At 56.7% G+C, this 20,910-nt stretch overlaps 1 protein-coding gene across 2 annotated transcripts in view; it reads right to left on the bottom strand.

Annotated features, from left to right (window-relative positions):
* ENO4 (enolase 4) overlaps nt 1-20,910 on the bottom strand; it is a 102,936-nt gene that overhangs the window by 37,231 nt on the left and 44,795 nt on the right. For both annotated transcript variants that reach the window (XM_075348143.1, XM_075348142.1), the window contains exons 3-4: nt 2,305-2,483; nt 1,986-2,116 (exon numbers count right to left, since the gene is read on the bottom strand). In XM_075348143.1, coding sequence (XP_075204258.1) covers nt 1,986-2,116; nt 2,305-2,483 — 310 coding nt within the window. The remainder of the gene's footprint in view (nt 1-1,985; nt 2,117-2,304; nt 2,484-20,910) is intronic.

Here is a 20,910-nt window from a genome sequence, read left to right on the forward strand (position 1 = left end):
TCTTTCAGGTCCCTGCTCCATACAGATCTTCTCCAGATCTTTCAGGTCACTCCTCCATACAGATCTTCTCCAGATCTTTCAGGTCACTCCTCCATACAGATCTTCTCCAGATCTTTCAGGTCAGTCCTCCATACAGATCTTCTCCAGATCTTTCAGGTCCCTGCTCCATACAGATCTTCTCCAGATCTTTCAGGTCACTCCTCCATACAGATCTTCTCCAGATCTTTCAGGTCACTCCTCCATACAGATCTTCTCCACATCTTTCAGGTCACTCCTCCATACAGATCTTCTCCAGATCTTTCAGGTCCCCCCTTCATACAGATCTTCTCCAGATCTTTCAGGTCACTCCTCCATACAGATCTTCTCCAGATCTTTCAGGTCGCTCCTCCATACAGATCTTCTCCACATCTTTCAGGTCACTCCTCCATACAGATCTTCTCCAGATCTTTCAGGTCCTCCCTTCATACAGATCTTCTTCAGATCTTTCAGGTCACTCCTCCATACAGATCTTCTCCAGATCTTTCAGGTCACTCCTCCATACAGATCTTCTCCAGATCGTTCAGGTCACTCCTCCATACAAATCTTCTCCAGATCTTCCAGGTTTCAGGGCTGTCGCAGGGCAACATTGAGTTTCAGCTCCTCCAGAGATTTTCTCTTTGGTTCAGGTCTGGAGATTGGCTAGGCCATTCCAGGACCTCGAAATGCTTCTTATGGAGCCGCTCCTTAGTTGTCCTGGCTGTGTGTTTCGGGTCATTTTCATGCTGAAAGACCCAGCCACGACCCATCTTCAATGCTCTTACTGAGAGAAGGAGGATGTTGGCCAAAATCTGGCGATACATGACCCCATCCATCCTTCTATAGGGTGCAGTTGTCCTGCCCCCTTTGCAGAAAAGCCCCCAAAGTATGATGTTTCCACCTCCATGCTTCACAGGGTGGACAGTGTTCTTGAGGTTGTCCTCATCCTTCTTCCTCCAAACACGGCGAGTGGCGTTGGTACTAAAAAGTTTTATTTTGGCCTCATCTGACCACAAGACCTTCTCCCATGCCTCCTCTGAATCATCCAGATGGTCATCTGTGAACTGCAAATGGGCCTGGACTTGTGCTGGTGTGAGTAGGGGGATGTTGCGTGCCTTGCAGGATTTTATCCATGGCGGTGTAGTGTGTTACTAATGGTAATCTTAGAGACTGTGGTCCCAGTTCTCTTCAGGTCATTGACCAGGTCCTCCCATGTAGTTGTGGGCTGATTCCTGATCTTTGTCAGAATCATCCTTACTCCATAAGATGAGATATTGCATGGAGCCCCAGACCGAGTAAGACAGTCTTCTTGTGTTTCTTCCATTTTCTAATAATTGCTCCAACAGTTGTTGCCTTCTCACCAAGCTGCTTGCCTATTGTCCTGTAGCCTGTCCCAGCTTGTGCAGGTCTACAATGTTGTCCCTGGTGTAGTTAGACAGCTCTTTGGTCTTGGCCATGGTGGAGAGGTTGCGTGTGATTGATTGTGTGGACAGGAGTCTTATATACAGGTAACGAGGTCAAACAGGTGCGATTAATCCAGGTAACGAGTGCAGAGGAGAAAAACTATCAGCTCTGTGAGAGCAGAATTCCTGCTGGTCGGTCAGTGATAAAATACTTATTTCATGCAACAAAATGCAGATTAATTATTTATAAATCAGACAATGGGATTTTTTTAATATATTCCATCTGTAACAGTTGACGTTTCCTACGATAAAAATTACAGACGTTTCCATTCTCTGTAGGTGGGAAAACTGCTCAATCAGCAGAGGATCAAATCCTTATTTTCCCCTCTATATGAGAGGTATCCTGGAGGAATACACCCACCCTCCCCCGTCATGGCTCAGGTAGTCTTAACCTCGGGAAGTATAACGGGTAAAGAACAATGATTGGAAGTCCCCTTTAAGTGGCTTCCCCGTGAGTAGCCAACCATTGGGCAGTGGCTTGTCATGTGACAGGTTTGGCGCTCTCACCTTTACCGCTGGCCTTTTTCTTGCTGGACGGAGGCAATGGTGTGGGGGGTGGGGGGGACGCTGTGGGGGGCAGAACACTCTCATCATCTCTCCTCTGCTTCTCTTCTTCTTTCTTCACCCTAAAATAATCACTGAAGAAAGAGACGGAGCGATGAGGAGACAGCGAGGATGAGCGCGGAGGTCCAGAAGTGACCGCACTGTCCTCCGCCATGATGGCTGCTCTCTCCCGAATAAACAGCTAATCCAGAACCTTCCTGTGAACAGTGCGGCAGACACAGATTACACAGAAGGCCACATGCCCAGCGCCCAGGATACCCACCTTAGCAGCTGGTCGATGGCGCTCTGCTCACCGGGCTCCATGCCTCTGACAGATGGGGCTATGGAGTCTCGTATCCATCGGATGGCCGTCTCCACAGACTCCAGCCTCGCTGCATCCTCCCCCGCCTCACAGGTAAAAAGCCCCCCACAGTCCACGGAGACGGCGGCTGCACAGACTCTCTGCAGGGAGACAACAAGCTGTGATGAGAATGTGAATGTGCCAAAACTACAGCAACGGCGAACAGGAGCCGGGGCCTCTGCACAGGGACACCGCCGGCCAACGATTGCACCACAGCCCTATACATACAATACCTGGACATAGGCCGCAGAGCTGTGGCCTCTGCACAGGGACACCGCCGGCCAACGACTGCACCACAGCCCTATACATACAATACCTGGACATAGGCCGCAGAGCTGTGACCTCTGCACAGGGACACCGCCGGCCAACGACTGCACCACAGCCCTATACATACAATACCTGGACATACGCCGCAGCGCTGTGACCTCTGCACAGGGACACCGCCGGCCAACGATTGCACCACAGCCCTATACATACAATACCTGGACATAGGCCGCAGAGCTGTGGCCTCTGCACAGGGACACCGCCGGCCAACGACTGCACCACAGCCCTATACATACAATACCTGGACATAGGCCGCAGAGCTGTGACCTCTGCACAGGGACACCGCCGGCCAACGACTGCACCACAGCCCTATACATACAATACCTGGACATACGCCGCAGCGCTGTGACCTCTGCACAGGGACACCGCCGGCCAACGACTGCACCACAGCCCTATACATACAATACCTGGACATAGGCCGCAGCGCTGTGACCTCTGCACAGGGACACCGCCGGCCAACGACTGCACCACAGCCCTATATACACAATACCTGGACATAGGCCGCAGAGCTGTGGCCTCTGCACAGGGACACCGCCGGCCAACGACTGCACCACAGCCCTATACATACAATACCTGGACATAGGCCGCAGAGCTGTGGCCTCTGCACAGGGACACCGCCGGCCAACGACTGCACCACAGCCCTATACATACAATACCTGGACATAGGCCGCAGCGCTGTGACCTCTGCACAGGGACACCGCCGGCCAACGACTGCACCACAGCCCTATACATACAATACCTGGACATACGCCGCAGCGCTGTGACCTCTGCACAGGGACACCGCCGGCCAACGACTGCACCACAGCCCTATACATACAATACCTGGACATAGGCCGCAGAGCTGTGACCTCTGCACAGGGACACCGCCGGCCAACGACTGCACCACAGCCCTATACATACAATACCTGGACATACACCGCAGCGCTGTGACCTCTGCACAGGGACACCGCCGGCCAATGACTGCACCACAGCCCTATATACACAATACCTGGACATAGGCCGCAGAGCTGTGACCTCTGCACAGGGACACCGCCGGCCAACGACTGCACCAAAGCCCTATACATACAATACCTGGACATAGGCCGCAGAGCTGTGACCTCTGCACAGGGACACCGCCGGCCAACGACTGCACCACAGCCCTATACATACAATACCTGGACATAGGCCGCAGCGCTGTGACCTCTGCACAGGGACACCGCCGGCCAACGACTGCACCACAGCCCTATACATACAATACCTGGACATAGGCCGCAGAGCTGTGACCTCTGCACAGGGACACCGCCGGCCAACGACTGCACCACAGCTCTATATACACAATACCTGGACATAGGCCGCAGAGCTGTGACCTCTGCACAGGGACACCGCCGGCCAATGACTGCACCAAAGCCCTATATACGCAATACCTGGACATAGGCTGCAGAGCTGTGACCTCTGCACAGGGACACTGCCGGCCAACGAGTGCACCACAGCTCTATATACACAATACCTGGACATAGGCCACAGAGCTGTCACCTCTGCACAGGGACACCGCCGGCCAACGACTGCACTATGGCCCTATATAGACAATACCTGGACATAGGCCACAGAGCTGTGACCTCTGCACAGGGACACCGCCGGCCAACGACTGCACCACAGCCCTATACATACAATACCTGGACATAGGCCACAGAGCTGTGACCTCTACACAGGGACACCGCCGGCCAACGACTGCACCACAGCTCTATATACACAATACCTGGACATAGGCCGCAGAGCTGTGACCTCTGCACAGGGACACCGCCGGCCAATGACTGCACCACAGCCCTATATACACAATACCTGGACATAGGCCGCAGAGCTGTGACCTCTGCACAGGGACACTGCCGGCCAACGAGTGCACCACAGCTCTATATACACAATACCTGGACATAGGCCACAGAGCTGTCACCTCTGCACAGGGACACCGCCGGCCAACGACTGCACCACAGCCCTATACATACAATACCTGGACATAGGCCACAGAGCTGTCACCTCTGCACAGGGACACCGCCGGCCAACGACTGCACCATGGCCCTATATAGACAATACCTGGACATAGGCCACAGAGCTGTGACCTCTGCACAGGGACACCGCCGGCCAACGACTGCACCACAGCCCTATATAGACAATACCTGGACATAGGCCACAGAGCTGTCACCTCTGCACAGGGACACTGCCGGCCAACGACTGCACCATGGCCCTATATAGATAATACCTGGACATACGCCGCAGCGCTGTGACCTCTGCACAGGGACACCGCCGGCCACAGACAGCACCACAGCCCTATACATACAATGCCAGGCCCCGTGTAGCGATGAGTCTGACTTCAGATAATGTCACCTGCACTCGTTGTGACAAGGCCGAGGTGAGGAGGGGCTTTTCTCATCTTCAGGGGTGAACGATTCGAGTCTTTCTCTACATTAATTCTGACATCATAAAACAGCGGTCACATGACTGATCGCTACAATTGTTGCGATAATAACTGTTATTATTCCACTCCTCTGCCTATAAGACGCACTGTCATCGTTACACCGCGGGTCTCCGGTCAGACGCACTGTCATCCTTACACCGCGGGTCTCCGGTCAGACGCACTGTCATCCTTACACCGCGGGTCTCCGGTCAGACGCACTGTCATCGTTACACCGCGGGTCTCCGGTCAGACGCACTGTCATCCTTACACCGCGGGTCTCCGTTCAGACGCACTGTCATCGTTACACCGCGGGTCTCCGGTCAGACGCACTGTCATCCTTACACCGCGGGTCTCCGGTCAGACGCACCGTCATCGTTACACCGCGGGTCTCCGGTCAGACGCACTGTCATCGTTACACCGCGGGTCTCCGGTCAGACGCACTGTCATCGTTACACCGCGGGTCTCCGGTCAGACGCACTGTCATCGTTACACCGCGGGTCTCCGGTCAGACGCACTGTCATCCTTACACCGCGGGTCTCCGGTCAGACGCACCGTCATCGTTACACCGCGGGTCTCCGGTCAGACGCACCGTCATCGTTACACCGCGGGTCTCCGGTCAGACGCACTGTCATCGTTACACCGCGGGTCTCCGGTCAGACGCACTGTCATCGTTACACCGCGGGTCTCCGGTCAGACGCACTGTCATCGTTACACCGCGGGTCTCCGGTCAGACGCACTGTCATCGTTACACCGCGGGTCTCCGGTCAGACGCACTGTCATCGTTACACCGCGGGTCTCCGGTCAGACGCACCGTCATCGTTACACCGCGGGTCTCCGGTCAGACGCACTGTCATCGTTACACCGCGGGTCTCCGGTCAGACGCACTGTCATCGTTACACCGCGGGTCTCCGGTCAGACGCACTGTCATCGTTACACCGCGGGTCTCCGGTCAGACGCACTGTCATCGTTACACCGCGGGTCTCCGGTCAGACGCACTGTCATCGTTACACCGCGGGTCTCCGGTCGGACGCACCATCATCCTTACACTGTGGGTCTCCGGTGAGACGCGCTGTCAGCGTTACACTGTGGGTCTCCGGTGGGATGCACCGTCATCGTTACACCGCGGGTGTCCGGTGGGACACACCGTCATCGTTACACCGCGGGTGTCCGGTGGGACGCACCATCATCCTTACACTGTGGGTCTCCGGTGGGACACACCGTCAGTGTTACACTGTGGGTCTCTGGTGGGACGCGCTATCAGCGTTACACTGTGGGTTTCCGGTGGGACGCACCGTCATCCTTACACTGTGGGTCTCCGGTGGGACGCGTTATCAGCGTTACACTGTGGGTCTCCGGTGGGACGCACCGTCATCGTTACACCGCGGGTGTCCGGTGGGACGCACCGTCGTCATTAAACCTTGGGTCTCCGGGGGGACGCATCATCATTGTTACAATGTGGGTGTCCAGTGGGACGCACCATCATCCTTACACTGTGGGTCTCCGGTGGGACGCACCATCATCGTTACACTGCAGGTCTCCGGTGGGATGCACCGTCATCCTTACACTGCAGGTCTCCGGTGGGATGCACCGTCATCCTTACACTGCAGGTCTCCGGTGGGATGCACCGTCATCCTTACACTGCAGGTCTCCGGTGGGATGCACCGTCATCCTTACACTGTGGGTCTCCGGTGGGACGCACCATCATCCTTACACTGTGGGTCTCCGGTGGGACGCACCGTCATCGTTACACTGTGTGTGTCCGGTGGGACGCGCGGTCATCGTAAGTTCGTGGGTCTCCAGTGGGACGCACCGTGAGCATTACACTGTGGGTCTCCGGAGGGACGCACTGTCAGCGTTACACTGCAGGTCTCCGGTGGGACGCACAGTCATCGTTACACCGCGGGTCTGGTGGGATGCACCGTCGTCTTTACACCGCAGGTGTCCGGTGGGACGCACCGTTGTCGTTACACCGCGGGTGTCCAGTGGGACGCACCGTCATCGTTACACTGCAGGTCTCCGGTGGGACGCACTGTCATTCTTACACCGCGTGTCTGCAGTCGTACGCGCTGTCTTTGTAAGGCCATGAGGCTACGGTTGGACGGTTCGTGTAGCGATGTTTTCTTTTCTCATTTATTTCTGGGGAAGGTTTTCTATGAGAGTCTTGTCTATAATGGCGTTTGGCGCCTGCATATTGTTCGCGGCACAGAGGACGACCTTGTGCTTTCATCTGCATTGTGCGGTGCAGCGCTGATGCCGTGCATTAACCCTGGAGAGGAGATCAGCATCAAAACCTCAATGTCACTGTAATGTCATGAAAGGCTGGGTGCAGGCTCAGGTGTCGTCTGTGGGGGGGCAGACAATGCGCCCCGGGGGGAAGGTGTCACCTATAGCACTCCACAGATCTGCAGCTGCGGCGACGGCTGAAAGCATCTGCAGCCGCTCATCACATGGCGTATACAACGGGGCGTCACCCCTCCCCCACAGTCACACAGCTGAGGGATTGTTACAATGTATCAGCGCAGGTCGGGGCAGAGATACATGTATAACCCAGGACAAGAACAATGAGCAGATCCCTGCAGAAGCCAAGAACAATGAGCAGATGCCTGCAGAAGCCAAGAACAATGAGCAGATCCCTGCAGAAGCCAAGAACAATGAGCAGATGCCTGCAGAAGCCAAGAACAATGAGCAGATCCCTGCAGAAGCCAAGAACAATGAGCAGATCCCTGCAGAAGCCAAGAACAATGAGCAGATCCCTGCAGAAGCCAAGAACAATGAGCAGATCCCTGCAGAAGCCAAGAACAATGAGCAGATCCCTGCAGAAGCCAAGAACAATGAGTAGATCCCTACAGAAGCCAAGAACAATGAGCAGATCCCTGCAGAAGCCAAGAACAATGAGTAGATCCCTGCAGAAGCCAAGAAGAATGAGCAGATCCCTGCAGAAGCCAAGAACAATGAGCAGATCCCTGCAGAAGCCAAGAAGAATGAGCAGATCCCTGCAGAAGCCAAGAACAATGAGTAGATCCCTGCAGAAGCCAAGAAGAATGAGCAGATCCCTGCAGAAGCCAAGAACAATGAGCAGATCCCTGCAGAAGCCAAGAACAATGAGCAGATCCCTGCAGAAGCCAAGAACAATCGGACATCACACGAGCAATACCATGAGGAAACGAAACGTAAAATCCGCCCCTTGTGAGCGGAGCCATGGATAGAGACGAGAGGACCCCTGGATAGAGATGAGCGGAGTCGTGGATAGAGAAGAGTGGACCCGTGAATAGAGAAGAGAGGACACGTGGATAGAGATGAAAGGACCCGTAGATAGAGATGAGAGGACCCGTGGATAGAGATGAGAGGACCCGTGGATAGAGATGAGAGGACCTGTGGATAGAGATGAGAGGACCCATGGCTAGAGATGAGAGGACCTGTGGATAGAGATGAGAGGACCCGTGGATAGAGATGAGAGGACACGTGGATAGAGAAGAGAGGACACGTGGATAGAGAAGAGAGGACACGTGGATAGAGAAGAGAGGACACGTGGATAGAGAAGAGAGGACACATGGATAGAGATGAGCGGAGCCATGGATAGAGACTAGAGGACTCCTGGATAGAGATGAGCGGAGCCGTGGATAGAGAAGAGTGGACCCGTGAATAGAGTAGAGAGGACACGTGGATAGAGAAGAGCGGAGCGATGGATAGAGAAGAGCGGAGCCGTGGATAGAGATGAGCGGAGCCGTGGATAGAGATGAGAGCACCCGTGGATAGAGTTGAGAGGACCCGTGGATAGAGTTGAGAGGACCCGTGGATAGAGATGAAAGGACCCGTGGATAGAGATGAAAGGACCCGTGGATAGATATGAGAGGACCCGTGGATAGAGATGAGAGGACCCGTGGATAGAGATGAGAGGACCCGTGGATAGAGATGAAAGGACCCGTGGATAGATATGAGAGGACCCGTGGATAGAGATGAGAGGACCTGCGGCTAGAGATGAGAGGACCTGTGGCTAGAGATGAGAAGACCCGTGGCTAGAGATGAGAGGACCTGTGGATAGACATGAGAGGACCCGTGGATAGAGATGAAAGGACCCGTGGATAGAGATGAAAGGACCCGTGGATAGAGATGAGAGGACCCGTGGATAGAGATGAAAGGACCCGTGGATAGAGATGAGAGGACCCGTGGATAGAGATGAGAGCACCCGTGGATAGAGTTGAGAGGACCCGTGGATAGAGATGAAAGGACCCGTGGATAGAGATGAGAGGACCCGTGGATAGAGATGAGAGGACCCGTGGATAGAGATGAGAGGACCCGTGGATAGAGATGAAAGGACCCGTGGATAGAGATGAGAGGACCCATGGCTAGAGATGAGAGGACCTGTGGCTAGAGATGAGAGGACCCGTGGCTAGAGATGAGAGGACCCGTGGATAGAGATGAAAGGACCCGTGGATAGAGATGAGAGGACCCGCGGATAGAGATGAGAGGACCCGTGGATAGCGATGAGAGGACCCGTGGATAGAGATGAGAAGACCCATGGATAGAGATGAGAGGACCCGTGGATAGAGATGAGAAGACCCATGGATTGAGATGAGAGGACCCGTGGATAGAGATGAGAGGACCCGTGGATAGAGATGAGAGGACCCGTGGATAGAGATGAAAGGACCCGTGGATAGAGATGAAAGGACCCGTGGATAGAGAAGAGTGGACCCGTGAATAGAGAAGAGAGGACACGTGAATAGAGAAGAGAGGACACGTGGATAGAGAAGAGCGGAGCCGTGGACAGAAAAGAGTGGACCCGTGAATAGAGAAGGGAGGACACGTGGATAGAGAAGAGCGGAGCCGTGGATAGAGAAAAGCGGAGCCGTGGATAGAGATGAGCGGAGCTGTGGATAGAGATGAGAGGACCTGTGGCTAGAGCAGAGAGGACCCGTGAATAGAGAAGAGAGGACACGTGGATAGAGAAGAGAGGGCACGTGGATAGAGAAGAGAGGACCTGTGGATAGAGATGAGAGGACCTGTGGATAGAGATGAGAGGACCCGTGGATAGAGACGAGTGGAGCCGTGGATAGAGATGAGAGGACCCGTGGATAGTGATGAGAGGACCTGTGGATAGAGATGAGAAGACCCATGGATAGAGATGAGAGGACCCGTGGATAGAGATGAGAGGACCCGTGGATAGAGATGAGAGGACCCGTGGATAGAGATGAGAGCACCCGTAGATAGAGATGAGAGGACCTGTGGATAGAGATGAAAGGACCCGTGGATAGAGATGAAAGGACCCGTGGATAGAGATGAGAGGACCCATGGATAGAGATGAGAGGACCCGTGGATAGAGATGAGAGGACCCGTGGATAGAGATGAGAGGACTCGTGGATAGAGATGAGAGGACCCGTGGATAGAGATGAGAGGACCCGTGGATAGTGATGAGAGGACCCGTGGATAGAGATGAGAGGACCCGTGGATAGAGATGAGAGGACCCGTGGATAGAGATGAGAGGACCTGCAGATAGAGATGAGAGGACCCGTGGATAGAGATGAGAGGACCCGTGGATAGAGATGAGAGGACCTGCGGATAGAGATGAGAGGACCCGTGGATAGAGATGAGAGGACCCGTGGATAGAGATGAGAGGACCTGCGGATAGAGATGAGAGGACCCGTGGATAGAGATGAGAGGACCCGTGGATAGAGATGAGAGGACCCGTGGATAGAGATGAGAGGACCCGTGGATAGAGATGAGAGGACCTGCGGATAGAGATGAGAGGACCCGTGGATAGAGATGAGAGGACCCGTGGATAGAGATGAGAGGACCCGTGGATAGAGATGAGAGGACCCGTGGATAGAGATGAGAGGACCCGTGGATAGAGATGAGAGGACCTGTGGATGTTCTTTGGGTTAATCTGGATTTGGCCTGATACTTATTGGCAGTCACTGATTGGGCAGTCTGGTCTCCGCCCACATACAGCCAGCCATACACAGAGCACTTCCGGGGCAGAGCGAGTTGTTGTTTTTTATTTTGATTTTTTTATACACTACATGCGATAACGCTGATTGTACCTCAGAGAGAGGCAGAGACTGCGAGCACACAGCGTACCCAAGCACACAGCGTACCCGAGGACCGAGCATACCCGAGCACCGAGCGTACCTGAGCACAGAGAATACCCGAGCACACAGCGTACCCGAGAATCGAGCGTACCCGAGCACCAAGCGTACCTGAGCACACAGCGTACCCGAGCACCGAGCGTACCTGAGCACACAGCGTACCCGAGCACCGAGTGTACCTGAGCACACAGCGTACCCGAGCACCGAGCGTACCTGAGCACAGAGAATACCCGAGCACCAAGTGTACCCAAGCACAGACTGTAGACGAGCATCAAGCGTACCCGAGCACCGAGCGTACCCGAGCACCGAGCACACAGCATACCCGAGCACCGAGCGTACCCGAGCACACAGCGTACCCGAGCACACAACGTACCCGAGCACAGAGAATACCCGAGCACCAAGTGTACCCGAGCACCGAGCACAGAGAATACCCGAGCATGAAGCACACTGGAACGCGAGCACCGAACGCACATGGACGTTAGCACTGAGCGCACCTGGATTTGAGCACTGAGCGCACCTGGATTTGAGCACTGAGCGCACCTGGATGTGAGCACTGAGCGCACCTGGATGTGAGCACTGAGCGCACCTGGATGTGAGCACTGTGAGCACTGAGCACACCTGGACGTGAGCACTGGGCGCACCTGGATGTGAGCACTGGGCGCACCTGGATGTGAGCACTGAGTGCACCTGGATGTGAGCACTGAGCGCACCTGGATGTGAGCACTGAGCGCACCTGGATGTGAGCACTGGGCGCACCTGGATGTGAGCACTGAGCGCACCTGGATGTGAGCACTGTGAGCACTGGGCGCACCTGGATGTGAGCACTGGGCGCACCTGGATGTGAGCACTGGGCGCACCTGGATGTGAGCACTGAGCGCACCTGGACGTGAGCACTGAGCGCACCTGGACGTGAGCACTGGAGGCACCTGCACGTGAGCACTGAGCGCACCTGGACGTGAGCACTGAGCGCACATGGATGTGAGCACTGAGCGCACCTGGATTTGAGCACTGAGCGCACCTGGATGTGAGCACTGAGCGCACCTGGATGTGAGCACTGAGCACACCTGGACGTGAGCACTGGGCGCACCTGGATGTGAGCACTGAGCGCACTTGGACGTGAGCACTGGAGGCACCTGCACGTGAGCACTGAGCGCACCTGGACGTGAGCACTGAGCGCACCTGGATGTGAGCACTGAGCGCACCTGGATGTGAGCACCGAGCGCACCTGGATGTGAGCAGTGATTTTCTATACAGACTGTGTTCCGCTCGGGTTCGCTCATCTCCAGCCTTGCACCCCACTATGTGCCAGCGACCTCCACAGACGGGCGCAGCGCAACACCCACACCTGACGCTTGTGCACCTGTCCGAGAAAAGCAAAACAATGTCCTTGTTGCAGGACCAGAGATTTTATACTCTTTTGATCAACCTAGAGCCAGCCAAGTCCCCGATGTGCGATTACTACTCGCAGCCTGCAGGGGATCTGTGCATTGTTATTATCCTTGGATATGTGTGGCCACAGTGTGAACGTGCTCCTACACTGCCACACCGAGGCGAGGGAACGTCCAGCGCAACACAGAGGGAAAACCAGGGGATATAAGGAAGGCCCTAGCAATAGGGAGACCACTCACACTCACCTGTGGCTGACCCCTGCACTTCCCCCCCGTGTGCCATCACGTGCCTAGCCCCTCACTGACCCTGAAGCTACCCTGACTAGTGAGTAGGGGAGTGAGACACTAGTCCCACTAGTGACAGTAGCCTCCTTCCACGAGGGGCCTCTGGACCCTCAGGACCAGGCTTGTCCAGATGAGACGCATGGAAGGAGCGCACCAGCCTCCTGCCACTAACTTCTGATGCTTGTCCTTTCTTCCAGACCCTTCCAGTGTACCAAGCACCGGAGAGGGCGGCCAACAAAGCGGGACTCAAGGATCCTAGCCCCTGAAATCATAAGTTACTGTCAACAACGACCGGAGGCGGCAGAAACAGAAACGCTTCAGAGGACGCGGCATATGTCTGGAGTAATCTCCTCTGCAATACATCATGAGGTCAATCAATGCAGAAATCCACAGGGTTAATGGCGGCCATGACTGTAGTCACTCACCACACGCAGTCACTCACCACACGCAGTCACTCACCACACACAGTCACTCACCACACACAGTCACTCACCACACGCAGTCACTCACCACACGCAGTCACTCGCCACACACAGTCACTCACCACACGCAGTCACTCGCCACACGCAGTCACTCGCCACACGCAGTCACTCGCCACACACAGTCACTCACCACACGCAGTCACTCACCACACGCAGTCACTCACCACACGCAGTCACTCGCCACACACAGTCACTCACCACACACAGTCACTCACCACACGCAGTCACTCACCACACGCAGTCACTCACCACACGCAGTCACTCGCCACACGCAGTCACTCGCCACACGCAGTCACTCACCACACGCAGTCACTCACCACACGCAGTCACTCACCACACGCAGTCACTCGCCACACACAGTCACTCACCACACACAGTCACTCACCACACGCAGTCACTCACCACACGCAGTCACTCGCCACACACAGTCACTCACCACACGCAGTCACTCACCACACGCAGTCACTCGCCACACGCAGTCACTCGCCACACACAGTCACTCACCACACGCAGTCACTCACCACACACAGTCACTCACCACACACAGTCACTCACCACACGCAGTCACTCACCACACGCAGTCACTCGCCACACACAGTCACTCACCACACGCAGTCACTCACCACACGCAGTCACTCGCCACACGCAGTCACTCGCCACACACAGTCACTCACCACACGCAGTCACTCACCACACGCAGTCACTCGCCACACGCAGTCACTCGAAACACACAGTCACTCACCACACGCAGTCACTCACCACACGCAGTCACTCACCACACGCAGTCACTCACCACACGCAGTCACTCACCACACGCAGTCACTCGCCACACACAGTCACTCGCCACACACAGTCACTCGCCACACGCAGTCACTCGCCACACACAGTCACTCACCACACGCAGTCACTCACCACACGCAGTCACTCACCACACACAGTCACTCACCACACACAGTCACTCACCACACGCAGTCACTCACCACACACAGTCACTCACCACACACAGTCACTCACCACACACAGTCACTCGCCACACACAGTCACTCACCACACGCAGTCACTCACCACACACAGTCACTCACCACACACAGTCACTCACCACACGCAGTCACTCGCCACACACAATCACTCACCACACGCAGTCACTCGCCACACGCAGTCACTCACCACACGCAGTCACTCACCACACGCAGTCACTCACCACACACAGTCACTCACCACACACAGTCACTCGCCACACGCAGTCACTCGCCACACGCAGTCACTCGCCACACACAGTCACTCACCACACGCAGTCACTCACCACACGCAGTCACTCGCCACACGCAGTCACTCGCCACACACAGTCACTCACCACACGCAGTCACCCACCACACGCAGTCACTCACCACACGCAGTCACTCGCCACACACAGTCACTCACCACACACAGTCACTCACCACACGCAGTCACTCACCACACGCAGTCACTCACCACACGCAGTCACTCGCCACACGCAGTCACTCGCCACACGCAGTCACTCGCCACACGCAGTCACTCGCCACACGCAGTCACTCGCCACACGCAGTCACTCACCACACGCAGTCACTCACAACACGCAGTCACTCACCACACGCAGTCACTCGCCACACGCAGTCACTCGCCACACGCAGTCACTCGCCACACGCAGTCACTCGCCACACGCAGTCACTCGCCACACGCAGTCACTCGCCACACGCAGTCACTCGCCACACGCAGTCACTCGCCACACGCAGTCACTCGCCACACGCAGTCACTCGCCACACGCAGTCACTCGCCACACGCAGTCACTCGCCACACGCAGTCACTCGCCACACGCAGTCACTCACCACAAGCAGTCACTCACCACAAGCAGTCACTCACCACACGCAGTCACTCACCACACGCAGTCACTCCCACACGCAGTCACTCGCCACACGCAGTCACTCCCCACACGCAGTCACTCACCACACGCAGTCACTCGCCACACGCAGTCACTCGCCACACGCAGTCACTCGCCACACGCAGTCACTCGCCACACGCAGTCACTCACCACACGCAGTCACTCGCCACACGCAGTCACTCACCACACGCAGTCACTCGCCACACGCAGTCACTCGCCACACGCAGTCACTCGCCACACGCAGTCACTCGCCACCCGCAGTCACTCGCCACCCGCAGTCACTCGCCACACGCAGTCACTCACACACGCAGTCACTCACACACGCAGTCACTCACACACGCAGTCACTCACCACACGCAGTCACTCACCACACGCAGTCACTCGCCACACACAATCACTCACCACACGCAGTCACTCGCCACACGCAGTCACTCGCCACACGCAGTCACTCGCCACACACAGTCACTCACCACACGCAGTCACTCACGACACGCAGTCACTCGCCACACGCAGTCACTCACCACACGCAGTCACTCACCACACGCAGTCACTCGCCACCCGCAGTCACTCGCCACACGCAGTCACTCACACACGCAGTCACTCGCCACCCGCAGTCACTCGCCACACGCAGTCACTCGCCACCCGCAGTCACTCACCACACGCAGTCACTCACCACACGCAGTCACTCACACACGCAGTCACTCGCCACACACAGTCACTCGCCACACACAATCACTCACCACACGCAGTCACTCACCACACGCAGTCACTCGCCACACACAATCACTCACCACACGCAGTCACTCGCCACACGCAGTCACTCGCCATACGCAGTCACTCGCCACACGCAGTCACTCGCCACACACAATCACTCGCCACACACAATCACTCGCCACACGCAGTCACTCACCACACGCAGTCACTCGCCACACGCAGTCACTCGCCACACGCAGTCACTCGCCACACACAGTCACTCACCACACGCAGTCACTCGCCACACACAGTCACTCACACACGCAGTCACTCACCACACGCAGTCACTCACCACACGCAGTCACTCGCCACACGCAGTCACTCGCCACACGCAGTCACTCGCCACACGCAGTCACTCGCCACACGCAGTCACTCGCCACACGCAGTTACTCACCACACGCAGTCACTCACCACACGCAGTCACTCACACACGCAGTCATTGACCCCACACAGTCACTCACACACGCAGTCACTCGCCACACGCAGTCACTCGCCACACGCAGTCACTCGCCACACGCAGTCACTCGCCACACGCAGTCACTCGCCACACGCAGTCACTCGCCACACGCAGTCACTCGCCACACGCAGTCACTCGCCACACGCAGTCACTCGCCACACGCAGTCACTCGCCACAAGCAGTCACTCACCACACGCAGTCACTCACCACACGCAGTCACTCACCACACGCAGTCACTCCCACACGCAGTCACTCACCACACGCAGTCACTCGCCACACACAGTCACTCACCACACGCAGTCACTCACGACACGCAGTCACTCGCCACACGCAGTCACTCGCCACACGCAGTCACTCACCACACGCAGTCACTCACCACACGCAGTCACTCGCCACCCGCAGTCACTCGCCACCCGCAGTCACTCGCCACCCGCAGTCACTCACACACGCAGTCACTCACACACGCAGTCACTCACACACGCAGTCACTCACACACTCAGTCACTCACCACACGCAGTCACTCACCACACGCAGTCACTCGCCACACACAATCACTCACCACACGCAGTCACTCACCACACGCAGTCACTCGCCACACGCAGTCACTCGCCACACACAGTCACTCACCACACGCAGTCACTCACGACACGCAGTCACTCGCCACACGCAGTCACTCACCACACGCAGTCACTCACCATACGCAGTCACTCGCCACCCGCAGTCACTCGCCACACGCAGTCACTCACACACGCAGTCACTCACACACGCAGTCACTCGCCACACACAGTCACTCGCCACACACAATCACTCACCACACGCAGTCACTCACCACACGCAGTCACTCGCCACACACAATCACTCACCACACGCAGTCACTCACCACACGCAGTCACTCGCCACACGCAGTCACTCGCCACACGCAGTCACTCGCCACACACAATCACTCGCCACACACAATCACTCACCACACGCAGTCACTCACCACACGCAGTCACTCGCCACACGCAGTCACTCGCCACACACAGTCACTCACCACACGCAGTCACTCGCCACACACAGTCACTCACACACGCAGTCACTCACCACACGCAGTCACTCACCACACGCAGTCACTCACCACACGCAGTCACTCGCCACACGCAGTCACTCGCCACACGCAGTCACTCGCCACACGCAGTTACTCACCACACGCAGTCACTCACCACACGCAGTCACTCACACACGCAGTCATTGACCCCACACAGTCACTCACACACGCAGTCACTCGCCACACGCAGTCACTCGCCACACGCAGTCACTCGCCACACGCAGTCACTCGCCACACGCAGTCACTCACCACACGCAGTCACTCACCACACGCAGTCACTCACCACACGCAGTCATTTACCACATGCAGTCACTCACCACACGCAGTCACTCGCCACACGCAGTCACTCGCCACACGCAGTCACTCGCCACACGCAGTCACTCGCCACACGCAGTCACTCGCCACACGCAGTCACTCACCACACGCAGTCACTCACCACACGCAGTCACTCACCACACGCAGTCACTCACCACACGCAGTCACTCACCACACGCAGTCACTCGCCACACACAGTCACTCACCACACTCAGTCACTCACCACACACAGTCACTCGCCACACGCAGTCACTCGCCAAACGCAGTCACTCGCCACACGCAGTCACTCGCCACACGCAGTCACTCGCCACACGCAGTCACTCGCCACACACAGTCACTCGCCACACGCAGTCACTCACACACGCAGTCACTCGCCACACGCAGTCACTCACCACACGCAGTCACTCACCACACGCAGTCACTCACCACACGCAGTCACTCGCCACACGCAGTCACTCGCCACACGCAGTCACTCGCCACACGCAGTCACTCGCCACACGCAGTCACTCACCACAAGCAGTCACTCACCACACGCAGTCACTCGCCACACAAAGTCACTCACCACACGCAGTCACTCACGACACGCAGTCACTCGCCACACGCAGTCACTCACCACACGCAGTCACTCACCACACGCAGTCACTCACCACACGCAGTCACTCGCCACACGCAGTCACTCGCCACACGCAGTCACTCACACACGCAGTCACTCACACACGCAGTCACTCGCCACACACAGTCACTCGCCACACACAATCACTCACCACACGCAGTCACTCGCCACACGCAGTCACTCGCCACACACAATCACTCACCACACGCAGTCACTCACCACACGCAGTCACTCGCCACACACAATCACTCACCACACGCAGTCACTCACCACACGCAGTCACTCACCACACGCAGTCACTCACCACACACAGTCACTCACCACACACAGTCACTCACCACACACAGTCACTCACCACACGCAGTCACTCACCACACACAGTCACTCATCACACGCAGTCACTCACCACACGCAGTCACTCACACACGCAGTCACTCACACACGCAGTCACTCGCCACACGCAGTCACTCACCACACGCAGTCACTCACCACACGCAGTCACTCACACATGCAGTCATTGACCACACACAGTCACTCACACACGCAGTCACTCACCACACGCAGTCACTCGCCACACGCAGTCACTCGCCACACGCAGTCACTCGCCACACGCAGTCACTCGCCACACGCAGTCACTCGCCACACGCAGTCACACGCCACACGCAGTCACTCGCCACACGCAGTTACTCACCACACGCAGTCACTCACCACACGCAGTCATTTACCACACGCAGTCACTCACCACACGCAGTCACTCGCCACACGCAGTCACTCGCCACATGCAGTCACTCACACACGCAGTCATTTACCACACGCAGTCACTCGCCACACGCAGTTACTCACCACACGCAGTCACTCGCCACATGCAGTCACTCACCACACGCAGTCACTCACCACACACAGTCACTCACCACACACAGTCACTCACCACACACAGTCACTCACCACACACAGTCACTCACCACACGCAGTCACTCACCACACGCAGTCACTCACCACACGCAGTCACTCACCACACGCAGTCACTCGCCACACACAGTCACTCACCACACACAGTCACTCGCACACGCAGTCACTCACCACACGCAGTCACTCACCACACGCAGTCACTCACCACACGCAGTCACTCACCACACGCAGTCACTCACCACACGCAGTCACTCCCACACGCAGTCACTCACCACACGCAGTCACTCACCACACGCAGTCACTCACCACACGCAGTCACTCACCACACGCAGTCACTCACCACACGCAGTCATTTACCACATGCAGTCACTCACCACACGCAGTCACTCGCCACACGCAGTCACTCACCACATGCAGTCACTCACACACGCAGTCATTTACCACAAGCAGTCACTCGCCACACGCAGTTACTCACCACACGCAGTCACTCGCCACATGCAGTCACTCACACACGCAGTCACTCACCACACGCAGTCACTCACCACACGCAGTCACTCACCACACACAGTCACTCACCACATGCAGTCACTCGCCACACACAGTCACTCACACACGCAGTTACTCACACACGCAGTCACTCACACACGCAGTCACTCGCCACACGCAGTCACTCACACACGCAGTCACTCACACACGCAGTCACTCACACACGCAGTCACTCGCCACACGCAGTCACTCGCCACACGCAGTCACTCGTCACACGCAGTCACTCGTCACGCGCAGTCACTCGCCACACGCAGTCACTCGCCACACGCAGTCACTCGCCACACGCAGTCACTCGCCACACACAGTCACTCACCACACGCAGTCACTCACCACACACAGTCACTCGCCACACGCAGTCACTCGCCAAACGCAGTCACTCGCCACACACAGTCACTCGCCACACGCAGTCACTCGCCACACGCAGTCACTCGCCACACACAGTCACTCGCCACACGCAGTCACTCACACACGCAGTCACTCGCCACACGCAGTCACTCACCACACGCAGTCACTCACCACACGCAGTCACTCACCACACGCAGTCACTCGCCACACGCAGTCACTCGCCACACGCAGTCACTCACCACAAGCAGTCACTCACCACACGCAGTCACTCGCCACACAAAGTCACTCACCACACGCAGTCACTCACGACACGCAGTCACTCGCCACACGCAGTCACTCACCACACGCAGTCACTCACCACACGCAGTCACTCATCACACGCAGTCACTCACCACACGCAGTCACTCACACACGCAGTCACTCACACACGCAGTCACTCGCCACACGCAGTCACTCACCACACGCAGTCACTCACCACACGCAGTCACTCACACATGCAGTCATTGACCACACACAGTCACTCACACACGCAGTCACTCACCACACGCAGTCACTCGCCACACGCAGTCACTCGCCACACGCAGTCACTCGCCACACGCAGTCACTCGCCACA

This window comes from Anomaloglossus baeobatrachus, chromosome 5 (genome assembly GCF_048569485.1).
Source record: "Anomaloglossus baeobatrachus isolate aAnoBae1 chromosome 5, aAnoBae1.hap1, whole genome shotgun sequence".
Taxonomy (NCBI): domain Eukaryota; kingdom Metazoa; phylum Chordata; class Amphibia; order Anura; family Aromobatidae; genus Anomaloglossus; species Anomaloglossus baeobatrachus.